The sequence below is a fragment of the Lactuca saligna genome, chromosome 3, assembly GCF_052625555.1.
Source record: "Lactuca saligna cultivar CGN05327 chromosome 3, ASM5262555v1, whole genome shotgun sequence".
Classification (NCBI taxonomy): Eukaryota; Viridiplantae; Streptophyta; class Magnoliopsida; order Asterales; family Asteraceae; genus Lactuca; species Lactuca saligna.
In genome coordinates this window covers 122,126,409-122,140,846 of record NC_136419.1, presented here as the reverse complement: position 1 = coordinate 122,140,846, position 14,438 = coordinate 122,126,409, and the positions used below count along the sequence as shown (strand labels likewise).

General features: G+C 33.2%; 2 protein-coding genes across 3 annotated transcripts; one reads left to right on the top strand and one right to left on the bottom strand.

Moving 5' to 3' along the window:
• The first annotated feature begins 2,093 nt into the window (after positions 1–2,093).
• Positions 2,094–4,379, top strand: LOC145037201 (seed maturation-like protein). Of its 2 annotated transcripts, XM_078985809.1 has the most exons (6): positions 2,094–2,627; positions 2,728–3,001; positions 3,093–3,191; positions 3,285–3,487; positions 3,564–3,661; positions 4,078–4,379. In XM_078985809.1, exons 1-5 carry the CDS (start codon positions 2,170–2,172, stop codon positions 3,637–3,639), a joined length of 1,110 nt encoding a protein of 369 aa, XP_078841935.1. In that variant the 5' UTR covers positions 2,094–2,169; the 3' UTR covers positions 3,640–3,661; positions 4,078–4,379. The 2 variants fall into 2 exon arrangements, with proteins under 2 accessions (XP_078841935.1, XP_078841934.1); XM_078985808.1 differs by lacking the exon at positions 4,078–4,379 and having other exon boundaries at positions 3,564–3,785.
• Positions 4,380–5,698: 1,319 nt separating this feature from the next.
• On the bottom strand, positions 5,699–13,679 carry LOC145037200 (paired amphipathic helix protein Sin3-like 2). Its single transcript, XM_078985807.1, has 24 exons — positions 13,472–13,679; positions 13,268–13,343; positions 12,398–12,613; positions 12,129–12,312; positions 11,941–12,039; positions 11,665–11,838; positions 11,300–11,591; positions 11,085–11,221; positions 10,924–10,999; positions 10,661–10,690; positions 10,382–10,572; positions 10,145–10,299; positions 9,926–10,053; positions 9,580–9,834; positions 8,210–8,740; positions 8,051–8,139; positions 7,471–7,971; positions 7,300–7,403; positions 7,094–7,232; positions 6,860–7,012; positions 6,626–6,789; positions 6,438–6,549; positions 6,194–6,355; positions 5,699–6,113 (listed from the first exon to the last, which is right to left on the bottom strand). The coding sequence occupies exons 2-23, from the start codon at positions 13,339–13,341 to the stop codon at positions 6,209–6,211; spliced, it is 3,951 nt and encodes a 1,316-aa protein (XP_078841933.1). The 5' UTR covers positions 13,342–13,343; positions 13,472–13,679; the 3' UTR covers positions 5,699–6,113; positions 6,194–6,208.
• Positions 13,680–14,438: the final 759 nt, after the last annotated feature.

The following is a 14,438-nucleotide window of genomic DNA, read 5'->3' as shown; positions in this document are numbered from 1 at the left end:
GTTAAGAAAATCGTTTAAATAAAGACACCGTCTGTTGGTTTGTCTTAAAATAATAGTCCATTTCGAAAAATAAATAACATTTTTACCAAAATACTTCCTCTTTATTACTTAACCAACTAAGCATTTAAAGGAATATTAAATGCAAAATAAAGACAAAACTGTCGTTTTATTAAATAAAATTAGTGGTAATTAATGTTTTTTTAATATATATGTTTTTTTTTATCCGTAGACAATAACATTGAAAATATAAATTTAGGTTAAAATGGCTTTGACACTAAAAGTGGTTTTTGACCGATAAATTAGGTGGGAATAGCAACACCCAGTTTATGATTTTGAATAGGGATAATGACTTGAAAGGGTAACGAGCTTTCGATTTTTATCACATTTAGTCACTAAACTTTTTTTCGTTATCTATTTGCCATTGAACTATTGAAACTGTTCACATTTTACCCTTATGACCGGCTGTTGCCGGTCATAAGGGTAAAATGTGAACAGTTTCAATAGTTCAATGTCAAATAGATAACGAAAAAAAGTTTAGTGACTAAATATGAACGAAATCAAAAGTTCGTTTCCCTCTAAAAAGTTCAATGACTAAATGTGAACAAACTTCCTCTTGTATTATGTTTTAGCAAATTATTTATTTTTGTTAAATTGTAGCAACATTTGTTGATGAAGAAATCTATGAAATAAAAAAAAAACAAAACAAAACCCTGAAAATATATTTTAAAAAAAAAACAAAAAACCAAAACCGAAATAAAAAACCAATGGTTTGACATTTTCCAAAATAAAAAATCAAAATTTCCAATCTGATTTTGGTTTTACAAAAAAATGGATCATTCTCACTGATGTGAATTATGACCATTGGTTTGGCATGCGAAATTTGTGACATCCCATGAATATATAGTTACAACATCGTCTGAACTCGTAATTCATAGTAAGGGGTTAGAGTAGCATCGCATGAATACGTAGTTACAATATCGCCTGAAATTGTAATTCATCACCTACAAGTTATGGGCCTGCTGGTGTTTCCACTAGGCTGTCTAGAATAGTCTGTGGTCGCCATCTATACTCTGGTAGATGACTACATCGCCACAGTGCTGGTTAAGGTTATGGTATCTCCTTTCATCCTACATCACATATTCATCATCATCTATTTACCTAATTATCATCACCTTTCTATCATCACCTATCTCTCATCATTTTATTTCATCACATTGCTGGTTAAGGTTATGCTTCATAACTTCGAACCCCAAGGTTTACTCTACTAAAGTTTCATATTCTCGTCTCTCTGGACCTAGAAGGGTCCAGATCTATCACACCAAAAATCTCAAGATAGCTCTTCCTCTCACTCTACACACTCAAGCTCGCTAGGGTTCTCACTTATAGGAAAAGTAGTCGCAATTGAAGGTCATAAGTTCCTTTAAATATGGCTCGGGCCCAAAGATTTAGGGTTTCTGCCAACAGCGCAGACTCGTCGAATCGCCTCACCGACTCGTCGAGTCCATTCATTAATCCAAGTCATCAGTCGCGACCTTACTCGACGAGTTGAGGCGTCAACTCGTTGAGTCTCTCTTCCTAACTCAAAAGAAAAATACTTAAATTATGATACCTGGAAATCCGGATGTTTCATTTTGTTTTTTTTATTTCATAGATTTCTTCATCAACAAATGTTGCTACAATTAAACAAAAATAAATAATTTTCCTAAAACATAATACAACAGGAAGTTTGTTCACATTTAGTCATTGAACTTTTTAGAGGGAAACAAACTTTCGATTTTGTTCACATTTAGTCACTAAACTTTTTTTCGTTATCAATTTGCCACTAAACTATTGAAACTGTTCACATTTTACCCTTATGACTGGTAATAGCCGGTCATAAAGGTAAAATGTGAACATTTTCAATAGTTCAATGGCAAATAGATAACGAAAAAAAGTTTAGTGACTAAATGTGACAAAAGTTGAAAGTACGTTACCCTTTCAAGTCATTATCCTTTTGAATATGCTTTTAATAGAAAAGGACTAATGGCAGATATGTAAATAATGTAAATAACAAGGGCATGGTATTAGAGTCTGGCATTCACAAGCAAACAAACACAAGCAAAGGGATTAGTTGTGGACGATACACGATAGAGAAGATAGATTCGCTCGAGAGCTTCGCCTGAGACATTTATGGCGGCAGCTTCTTCCAGGGCTTTCTTGCTCTCTCGATTCGCCGACATCTCACTTTTTCACCACCAACCACCGCCCTACTCCCACCACCTCCTCATCCGTCCCTTGCCGCCTTCCTTCTCCGCCATCACCGCCTCCAAGAAACGTCCAGGTCCTGTTGCTATCGTCAGCTGTCTTATATCCGGAGTAGATGGCGGTGGCGTCTCCGATGAGTTTGTGTCCACACGCAGGTCCGTCTCGTTCGATCGTGAATTCTCCGTCATCGCCAACATGTTGAAGAAGATCGAGCCGTTGGATACTTCCGTGATCTCTAAAGGCGTTTCCGATTCCGCTAAGGATTCCATGAAGCAGACCATATCTACGATGCTAGGGTTGCTTCCATCGGATCAGTTCTCCGTTATGGTTAGAGTTTCGAAACGTCCTCTTGATCTCTTATTATCCTCTTCGTTAATCACAGGGTAAATCATAAGTAACTATGATTTTGTTTATTAATCGTTACATTTGATTAATCTAGTCAATTGGATCTGTTATTGATTGCAATTGATGTTTGTTATGAAGGTATACCTTGTGGAATGCTGAATACCGGATTATGCTGATGAGAAACTTTGAAATTTCTCCTTCTAATGATTCGAAAAAGCAAAATTGTGGCGAGGATAATGAGGTTTCAGATGAGAAAGTCGATAAAAGTGAATGTTTATGTGATAGTGTCGTGATGGAATGTTGCACTGAGGAATCCGAGAGGTTAAATCTACAAAGTTGTTTGGGTGATTTGACTCCTGAAGCCATGAATTACATCCAACAGTTGGAATCAGAGCTATCTACAGCCAAAAAGGTGAGACACTATGTGTGACTTTGCTTATGCTATCATAGAGCTTGAATCAGCTTTAACGGTGATTTCAATTTTCGTTACCTTTTCTTCTCAGGAACTGCATGGTAGGAAGCAGGAGAATATGCAAATTGAAAACACAAGAGAAAGTGACAATGATCTATTGAAGTACTTGCGATCATTGGATCCTGACATGGTAACCACAAATTTACAATTAACCCTAATCTAATCACTCACTTCCTTCTTAAACTGATGATTGAAAACCAAATCATCCATCTTTCTTGATCAGGTGAATGAACTATCAAGACCATCATCTTCAGAGGTTGAAGAGGTTATACAAGAACTTGTACAGTGTACATCAAGAAAGTTCTTCAAGGAAGAAACAACAGAAAATTTGGACATAGGAAGCCAAGAAAATTACCCAAATGATAATGATAACTTCTGTGACACCATTGGGACTTCACGAGATTACTTAGCAAAGTTGCTTTTCTGGTTAGTGAAAACATTTCATAAAAGCTATGATGTATGATTATGAAATTAAACTTTAACAAATTTTGGTTTTTTGTAGGTGTATGCTAATGGGGCATCATTTGAGAGGGTTGGAGAACAGATTACATCTGAGTTGTGCAGTGGGGTTGTTGTGACTTGTGATAAAGATAAAACAAGGTAGAAAGATTGTATATGCTTTTCCTTTTTTGAAATTTACTGTTTATACTTTATTAAGATTACTACAAGCAAGCCATGATTCAATGCCATGTTCTTGATTGTATTTATCATGTAATTTAACTCATCCTCCATCCACTTAGGCCTACAATAGTAAATTTAAATCGATTGATGAATATAAGTTTACATAAAAAATCAGACTTTTGGTGTGCATAAGCTACCTTATTGAAATGTAGTATTTGGTGAGACTACTAAAGTAGTTTTGATAAGCTAGCTTTTTTAAAAAGCTTGGGTCTTTTTCCACTAGTTTTCCAAGTATACCTTTATATGCTCATTTCTTGATATTTTTATTTTATGTTATTTTACATTTTTCATCTAGCTTATCCAATCATCTTTACCAAACGTTATTACTTTATCAGGTAGCTCTTACCAGTACTTATCAGTATCAGGCAAAAATTAGTTTTTCAGCTAGTCTGTCAAATGCATTGGACTGGGACTGAACATGATGTCAGTCAGGGGACAAAAATTACAAAATTTTATCCAACCAAAAAAGGTGGGATAGAGGTTTGTGTGTGTAAATGATGTAAATGCCCTTCTTATCAATGGTCTTAAAAAGCTAGTCCGGTCACAAACTAGGGGCATATCTAGAAGGGTGGATACATGAACTTTTGCTTGTAGTATAAAAATAGAAAATATTTGTAATGGTAATACATTTATTAAACACTATTTAAAATAATAATAATAATAATACATAATTAGTGGAGCTCTACGAAGAAATTGGCAATAGGTGAGATTTTCATTCAATTTGATCTTGGAGTGGTCAACTTTGACGATTTTTAGGTTGACTTTTTAAACGGCACCAAGCCAACAAATGTTGACCCACAACTATTTGAAGTAGTCATCAAAAAATCATGATTCATGAGTCATTATTAAATTTCTCAAAAGAAAGTGTTTTACCAACTTTTTAGTAAATTAGCTTTTGAAAACCCATAATAACACGTTTTCTTGGAAATATCAATTGTATAAGGAAAGAAAGTTTTATGTGATTTATGCAAATAAGACATTCTTTATTAGAGATGGCAATTCAACAGTTGAGACGAGCTAACATGTCAAAATCAGTTACATATCTTGTGATGGTTTAAGAGGATCGGGATTGTATGTCCATTTCTATCAAAAAAAAAATTATAAAAATAGCTAAAAATTACATAATAAAATGGGGTAAATAGGAAATGACATGTATTCTTCCATCCATGGATAGACTGATTCTATATGTGAAGTATATAGTAACACAATGGTGATTTTGAATTCATTGTTTGGACTAGAGTCTTCTCTTAAATATATCTTTCATCTTGTGGCTTACAAATCGTTTCACTTGGAAGCATTTTTTAGGCAAAGGTCTACTAGAAGCACAATTTCTTCTTTGATGTCTTATATACCGCTTATTCTCTTATCAGTTCAAATACGTGCACAATTCGAGTAAAATGAGAGAATTAGGTTCAATGCCTGTTATTATCAAAACATGAGAGAGAAGGATAAGTTGAAATACTTGCACCAACAACATTATTTGTCATGCTATATTAGATTAGATAATTACATTTGTAATTTTAGATATTCACTAAAATGTTCATATTTGATACCCACGTGACCTTTTATTTATCATTTCCAATAAGTGGGACTCGTTGTCTCATTTAGCATTCGTGATATTCATTTAATTGGCGACCAAGTTTTATGTCTAATATGTAAGAGATTAACACGTCTTATACCTTCAAGTGCCCAATCAACGTTTATATTATTTTTTTTTTTTTTGTAAAAACTACTTCAAAGTTAAAGCTTGTAGGATCTGAATATTAGTCCAGTGGTGGTTGATGTTAGTTACTCATGTTTTAAGTAACTCATTCCAATCGTACAACTATGATCTTGCAAAATGAAAACAGTCTTGATCTTAACAGCATAACTTCACAAATACATTTTCCAAAATAAAAACTACCCAAAAATACAATCTTATTCTATCATTATATACCCACAAATGAATCATACAAAAGAAGAAAAAGACTAGTAAAATATGTCAACTTAGTAACTTACACCCTATTAATAATTGTGTCACCAACAGTTAAAAAAAAAGACAAAAAGTAGTAGTAGTAGTAGTAGTAGTAAGCTAAGCTCTGTACAAATCTAAGATAGCCCAACCTAACAGAAAGCAGAGCTTCAAAGACTCACGGCGTCAACTAACCACAAACAACCAACCTTAAAAAAAAACAAACAACAATCCTTCTATTGCGATTCTTCTTCTAATGTTACAAACAACGTTAAACTTTCACAACATTCGATTAAATTGACCACATCCCCCATATTTACACAACCCCAACCCAACATCTTTTCTTTTCTTTTCTTTTATATATAAAATCTTCACAAACATCTGTTTACATAGCGCTCCCATTTGCTCTCACCTAAATTTCTTCAAAACAACAACAATATCAACATACCATATATCCAATTTAGCTAAAAAGTTAACAGATTTTTTGTTTTTTTATGTACCTTTGTATTTGAGAATCAAACTGAGACTGAAGCTGTTGATAAGAATTTGTGAAATCTTTCTATTTTGGCTTGTTGACTATGTGAAGAAGAAGATGATGATGTCACATTTCTTTGTTTTCTTCTTACTCTAAAGTAGTCTTCTGTATCCAGCACATATGATATCTGCAAAATTCATTATATGTCAAATTATGCTACATTTATTTTTTTTGTATCAATCAAAAATGACCAAAATACCCTTTGATACCTTTGATGAGCTACAAGACATCTTATACTCCAATCCATTCACCACATCAGCACCTTCCATGGCAACCGTTATGCTCGAAGATTCATCCACATCCGGAAATCTTCTTTTATTTCTACAAAAATAAATAAATAAATAAATATAAAAGTAGAAAGTACATAGCTATTTCTCACATAAAACTATACTGATACCTGTTCATTAAGATGCCAGATTGTTTTTTTGTAGGAGCAACAGAAAGAAAATCTTTATAAAGATAAGAAGCAAAATGAGGATCCACAGAAACAGCAACCACTTCAGGCTTTTCATTTCCATCATCCATCAATTGAACGGTCAAACGAGACGTGGGACCGGTCAACTGCAAATAAAAATAAATATCTTATTTCCAATATTTTATAATAAAGAAAAGAAAAGAAAAGAAAACCTACACATTGAAATCTGTAGATGTTTTCATCATGAAGAAGCACATGTGCGTTTTCATAGTAAACAGAATCAATAAATTTCTCTGGTTTTCTTGATTTTTCATATTCGTATAATTGAAGAAGTTTGTTGTCCATTTCATCACCTGCAACACTTTGAAGCTGCATCCAAATCCAAATCCAAATGTGAGTAAAAGTAAAACAATAATAATAATAATAATAATAATAATAATAATTTATTACCTGTTTGACAAGTTTATAAATTAATTTATCCAAAGTGAATAACACATAAGATTGATTCCCTAAAATTGCACGACAATCGTCTTCAAATTTTGCATTATCAGCTGACCCATCAAGCAAGTTGTATAAAGCACTCATAAATCTGTAAATATTTAAGATTTTAATTCAAGTGAAAATAAAGAATTAAAAAAATAATAAAAAAAAAAGACCTTGAGTAGAGATCTGGAGAGGAAGTGTCCTTGTTGGAGCTTCTCCACTTTGTTTCAGCAGATGTTGAATTCAGTTTTGCTGATAAAAGCCTTTCATATAAAACCTGAAAAAAAAATATATAATTAAAATTAAAAATAAATAAATAAATATTGAATATTGAATATTCTTACTTGATGAAGCCTAAAGAGGACATAAAAGCTATCATTCCCATAAAAGACATGCAAATCTTTTATTTCACCATTATCACATAAAGGAGCTGCAACACGTTTTGCTAATGGCTTTGCAGTTGACAAAAATTGCTCAGACGGGGGCAAAATCGTCAAATCACCACCACCACCATCCTCCTCCACCCCCTCAGCCTCCCCTTCACTCTCCGCCTTACCATCACCATCACCATCACCATCAAGATCATCACCTTCTTCATGATCTTCCTGCGAACAATCATCGGCGGCTGACTCACTGCCGGAGACATCACCGCCGCCCTCAGAGACATTCACACTGTCCTCGTCATCACCACCACCACCACCACCCCTGTGTGAATTGTTATCTCCATATCTGACGAAATTGCCCTCATCAAAATCATTATTTGGAGATAATTCGCCCTCTTCTTTCTCAATTTTAGCTGCTTCATTCAAACCTCCTCCGTTTGCAGCTGTTATGAGATCCCGATGCTGTAGATTACAAAAATATACTAAATTACTTTTTTGCCCTTTTTTTAATTTTGTAAATCATTAATGAAAAAAGTCTTACCTGTGATGAAGGAATTTTGTCAATCTTAGACTTGGATTCATGAGCATCCTCATTAACATTATTAGGTCTAGAAGTACTTGCTTCACGCCCTGAAAACAAATTTCCAAAATTACCCTCCACCACAAAAATATAGAAATCATAAATGTCAAGATTACAAACCAGATAAATCTACAGGACCAGAATCCAAACCCCATGTTCCATTAGAGTTTGACACTTTATCTCCATTCACCATGGTCTTTAAGTCTTCTTCCTTGGTCAAAGTCAAACCATCTCCATTGACCAAACTGTTCTTGTTTGAATCTTGATCAGGTAATGTAGTTTGAGCCCCATTATCACAATCAGCATCTGGATTTCCATTAATTTCAGTTTTGGGAGTAACAATAACACCATGGCTTGAGATTTCAGCATCTTCAACAGAATTAGGGTTTTGAGGGCGAAAAGGGACACCTAAAATTGGCTCCAAGAAACTGGTCCATAGCCTTAAGACTTTGTTTAATTGTTCCTTTGATGTGCAGATTTCTTCACATGAATATTTTATGAGTTTTAATAAGTCTTCGTGAATGTCTTTGTCTTTGAATTCATATTCAAGATTTGGAACTATGTAGTGACGACTTCCAGCCGCAATACTCAATACAACATCATCATCTTTCTGGCTTTTTTCCTTTATTTCTTTGATTTCAGCCACCAATGCTGTTTATAAAGACAAAAAAGACTCTTTAAATATATAAAGATTAAAACTTGATGATACCCAAAGACAAAAAAGACTCTTTAAATATATAAAGAATCAAATGTTTCCTAAAAAAATTAAAACCTGATGATACCCAGAGACAAAAAAGACTCTTTGAATATATAAAGAATCGAATGTTTACTAAAAAGATTAAAACTTTATGATACCCAGAGACAAAAAAGACTCTTTGAATATATAAAGAATCGAATGTTTACTAAAAAGATTAGAACTTTATGATACCCAGAGACAAAAAAGACTCTTTAAATATATAAAGAATCAAATGTTTACTAAAAAGATTAAAACTTGATGATACCCAGAGACAAAAAGACTCTTTAAATATATAAAGAATCGAATGTTTACTAAAAAGATTTAAACTTGATGATACCCAGAGACAAAAAAGACTCTTTGAATATATAAAAAATCGAATGTTTCCTAAAAAAATTAAAACTTGATGACACCCAAATCAACAAAATCAAGAATTTAAGTTTGTTTCAGGGTATGTGCATGCATACATACCCTGAAAGAAAATTTGGTAGTGTGTTATAAAAAAAAAGGTCATTATATTAAAGAAAATCATGATAAAGATTTTTTATTGTAGTACATGGTTGAGTCAAAAATCAAAACTTGATATCCAAATCACTGAAACCAAGCACCTAATATTTTTCAAAAGAAATAAAAACAATAAATTGTCATTCTAAATTTCTAACACATCCCCTGAACAAGATTTGTAAATGTATTGACTAATGAATGAAAGGTTGGGTCGAAAATCTTGCAAAGAAAAAAAAAAAAAAAGATTACTTACATTTGGTGCTGAGATTCTTTGAATCTTGTTGCTTGAAATAGAAGCTACGATGATCTAATGATTTGTAATGATTCTTTGCATATATTTCAGCCCACACCTTGTTAAAGTCAGACCTACACTTTGACCAATCTTCTTGTTTTTGTTTCAATCGAGTCAATATAACAGGTAATGCAAGAGATGGATTTCTTCTCAATATATCCATCACATCAAGCCCATGATCACCATATAAACGTTCAATACACCTCAAATCAAGAGCTACATTACATATCAAACACACAACATTTCAACATAATCCCAAATTATATAAATAAATAAAAAAGTTCACCATTTTTTATTACAAAATCACCTGTGAAATGCTCTTCAATACGAATGGGTCCTTCTGTAGTGATTGACTTGTTGTTGATGTTGTTCAACAAATCTTCTGCACGTTTAGATGTTGAACTCACAGATTCCAATAACATATCCAGCTCAAACCTAAAAAATCATCATTGAAAAAGTTTGAAACAGATACATAAGATGTGAAAACTCACACAGTTGTAACAATTAGGGTTTTTTTAGGGTTTACCTATCGTCCTCACATCTGAAGAGGCTTTCTTCATACTGGTTTCTACGCATGTGTTTGAAGGAATAATCTTCACTTCCAGAAGTTACAGATACCCAAAGATCATTAAGTACTTGAGATCCAAGCTCTGATCTTTGGCTTACTGAAGGTATTGGATACTAAAAAAGACCAAAAAAAAAAAACACAATTAAATGATGTATATGATCTTTCAAATAAGAAAGAAGAGAAAGAAAGAGTTACATCATCAGGGAGAAGTCTGTAACTAGGTGTGCATCTTTGACAATTGGAAAGATCAAGTTCTTGAATTGATTTTCCCCAATATTTCTCTTTATACATGTCCTCTTTTGCAGCATCAGCTTCACGTCTATGTTCTCTCTCTTTCTCCTCTATCCTACTTGATTTTGAGACATGCCCTTCATTCCATAAAGCTTCTGTAATTCATAACATGTTACATGTTATGTCAGATTAGATGACATGAACAAAAGTACAAAAACCAGACAAGAAAGAAGAAAGACATACTTTTATCCATCACACCTGCAAGGAATCCATCTGAAAAAAAAAATATATACGTATTAGTGAAAAAGATAGCATAAAAGATTATAAAAGAGTCATGAATGTCAAAAAAAAAGGCACCTATATGCATGTATTAGTGAAAAAGATAACATAAAAGATCATTAACGACTCATGAATGTCAAAAAAAGCCACATATACGTATGTATTAGTGAAAAAAGATAACATAAAAGACTTATGAATGTAAAAAAAATAAAAGAGGGGGGGGGGACCTATATTTTCACAACGTTCCAGAAATGCACTGAATCCTTCCATAAGATCTGGGTGCTTTCCGAGTAAATCTGAAACCTGAAACAAGAAAAAAAATTCAACGTTTAAAAAATTTTAAGAATGAAAGATCAAGGAAACAAAAAACAAGCATAAAAATACATACCAAGCTCTGTAACTCTTTCCTTGTAATTATTTCAGTGCTAAAGATATGTAGACACTTCAAGAAAGCTTGATAATCATCTGTATTGCGTAATCTATCCTTCACTTTCTCACAGAAAGTAAATTCTTGGCTATATAAACCTATAAAAAACAAATCCCATAAGTTTTTTTTATTGAAATATTTAAAAACTGCTCAACTAATAAAAGAAATTAACTAACTTTTAAGAGCATCTTTATCATCATATGGAGCTAAACCCGAATTCACTCCAAAATCTTCAACTTTTCGTGCAGATTTTCTTTTTTCAAGATGTTTCATGTCCCTATTAGCATCAATATCAGGCTCTTTAAAATCTTGATCACGATTTCTTCTATCTCTGATTTCTTTTTCAGATCGTTTTCTTTGCTCCTTGTGAAGTTTCATCATTGTTTTATCATCTTCCATTTCATGACCTTCAACACTTGGGTCCCGCTCTCCATGTGGAGGAATAATCTTATCTCTCCTCCCTCGTTGCTAAAAACATATACACATTTAGTCCTTTGAATAAAAGATTACAAAGAGTGAACAAATGTAAAAAGCTACTTACTTTATCTATTTGTGTATGCCTTAAAGGAGCCATAGCTGAGCTTCTTTCATCATATCGGTTGTAAGATTGCCTTAGAAATGAAGCTTGATGTGCAGATGCAGCAGCAGAAGCATCAGGTAGAAATCTTGTAAATTCATCAAGAAGATCAGGATGATCATCAAAAAGTGTGGCAACCTGTGTAAATTGTAATATAAGATTATAATATATGATTATATTTCTATGTGAATTGTGAGTTTGTGACATGAAATAGGTGTAGAAAAGAGTATAGAATTTTACCTCATGGTAGACTTCATTGATACCCTTGTGTTCCTTTCTATACATATTCAAGATGTCTAGAAACGACTTGTAAACATGATCATCATTTTGAAAACGTTTCTGAACAAGAGAAGAACAGGGTTAGAAATTAGAAGGTATACATATACAAAAGATATTATTTTGTTAGACATAAGAATTATCGATTTCACCTTTATTTTGTTTACAAAGCTTATAGCTTCCTCAAACTCTATGGTTCTTTTTGGTGGAGCCTCATCATCTTCAATAACTGTAATTTCATAGCCTTTTGGCAAGAAAGTGTTGAACCCAAAAATAAGATTATTGTGCCCTTTAAACAATTCTTTCACTCTTGCTATGACTCCAGTAGTATCAATTCTGCATAAGGTAAAATGTCAAATTGAGGTGCATGTTGAATCGTTGATGTGAAAACAACTACCATTTCATTGTGATTTTTATGTACCTTTGAGCTTTAAAGTCTTTCATAACATCAAGAAACATGTCGTATTTTTCTCTTTGATCTTGAAACATGTCCTTAACCTCTTTTAAATATGTCAAAGCATCATTTGTAGTGAGCTTTTGGGCACTACTAGCACCTCCTCCACCACCTACCCCTCCTGCTGCTTCACCTCCTCCTCCTCCTCCTCCCCCTCCTCCAGGGATTTGGGGTTGGCCGTATCTTCAAGATGAAGAAGAAAAATGAAAATCAACCCTTTTAATAATATATAATTAAGAAACTCACATTCAAACACCTGGATATGGGACAAATCCTATATGATTTCATGGAGATACTATCAAATGGAATGCTCTATCTAATTATTCATGAATAAGATTCCATGACTCATAGGAAGAGATTCCAATTTACTCTATCCCTCTATCCACTAGCTGATCTAATAATCTTATAATCATAAGCCCTAAAACCTAAAAAGGACAAGAAAAACACCCTACCAAGGGCATAAATTTATCATGCATAAAGAGCATAAACTTATCACTTATCATCGAGGTTTATTAGGCTATAGCTGAACAAATAAAAGTCAAAAAGAACAAGTCAAACCATAGTTCGTGCTAGATGTGATTTCAGAAGCCAGTTATCCTGATCATGCGTTTTTTTGCAGGTGAATCCACCAAATTCAAAACTAACCCCATAAAAGTACAAGCAGATTCAAATTCAAAGGCAATTAGGCAAAAAGTGCATATTTGCATGAAGCAGATAAACCAATAAGATCAGACAGGCCTCTCGAATCATCACAACACATGAATAATCCACACAACCAGACGAAGAATTTAACAAATAACAACACGAAATTGAAAGAATTTAAAGACTGGAGCATACGATTCTCCACGAGATGAACCAAAAGGTCGCTTAATTTGAGAGTTACTAAATACATCATCTCGTAATCGTTTCATATCTGCAAAAGCAAACCACAAATCAAGATTGTTTGAAGATAAGCGTAAACCACAAACAAATTGCAAAGATAGCACCGACTAAATCTGTTTTATAATATCAACAAATTATAAGGATTACAAAAGGCTAAACCTGTGAAGTAACCCTCGAAGGAGGGAAATTGGGCAGATCTAAGCACCCAACGAAATCAAACAAGTTGTATCACCTTTAGATCGAAGTTTCGAAACAACAATTACTTGTGTAGCAAAAACAAACCAGTTTGAGAAGAGATACCAAGAGGTACAACAACAAAAAAGAGGTGAAGAAATTTGTGCATTGTGCGTGTAATTGTAATCTAATTTACGTGACGCCATTTATATAATTTTCATAATATGAGGGGCTTTATATATCTACTAGAATTTCTCGAAAATGGGCTTGTGTATATTTGGCAATCAAGGATCAAGCATTTCCTTTTATATAGTTGGGCTTTAGTACACAAAAATTTGCCCTAATTCATGTCTAGGGTTCATTTTCACCTTTTTAAGGATTATGCTAATGGACTAATGGCAACCAAAAGCCCAGCTGTTGGTATATTAGATAATTAGAAGTGAACAAACATTTTTGAGTATTCCTAATTTATATTAACACAAAAAACCACAAAATGTGTCAACTTCAAGTATGTTAGTATAAAAATAATATTATGGGCGCACACATAATAGATTCGAAAATGCATATTTCAATCTGAAATATGTATTCCGGTTGAGAATATGAAAAACCGGTCTAAAATACGATAAATCAGTCCACGATATCGGTGATGTTTTTGTTTGTGACCTATATAGACAAAACTAAAAAAAAATACAAATAAGGAAGTAAAAAATGATATAAGATCATTATACAATACCATTTTGACAAATAGGCGATGAATGGAAACAAATTTGGAGTAGGGTTGATAAAATTTTCTTAAAATGAGATGGTATTAATGAAATGAAATCAACATTAAAAAAGCCTCGAATGGAATGTTCTCGACTAGTTTGTAACAACTTTAATAGTCTGTAATGAGTCTAATTGTGGGCACGTCGGATTCTCGACTACCGTTACGTCAAATCTCGCCAACTTCGGA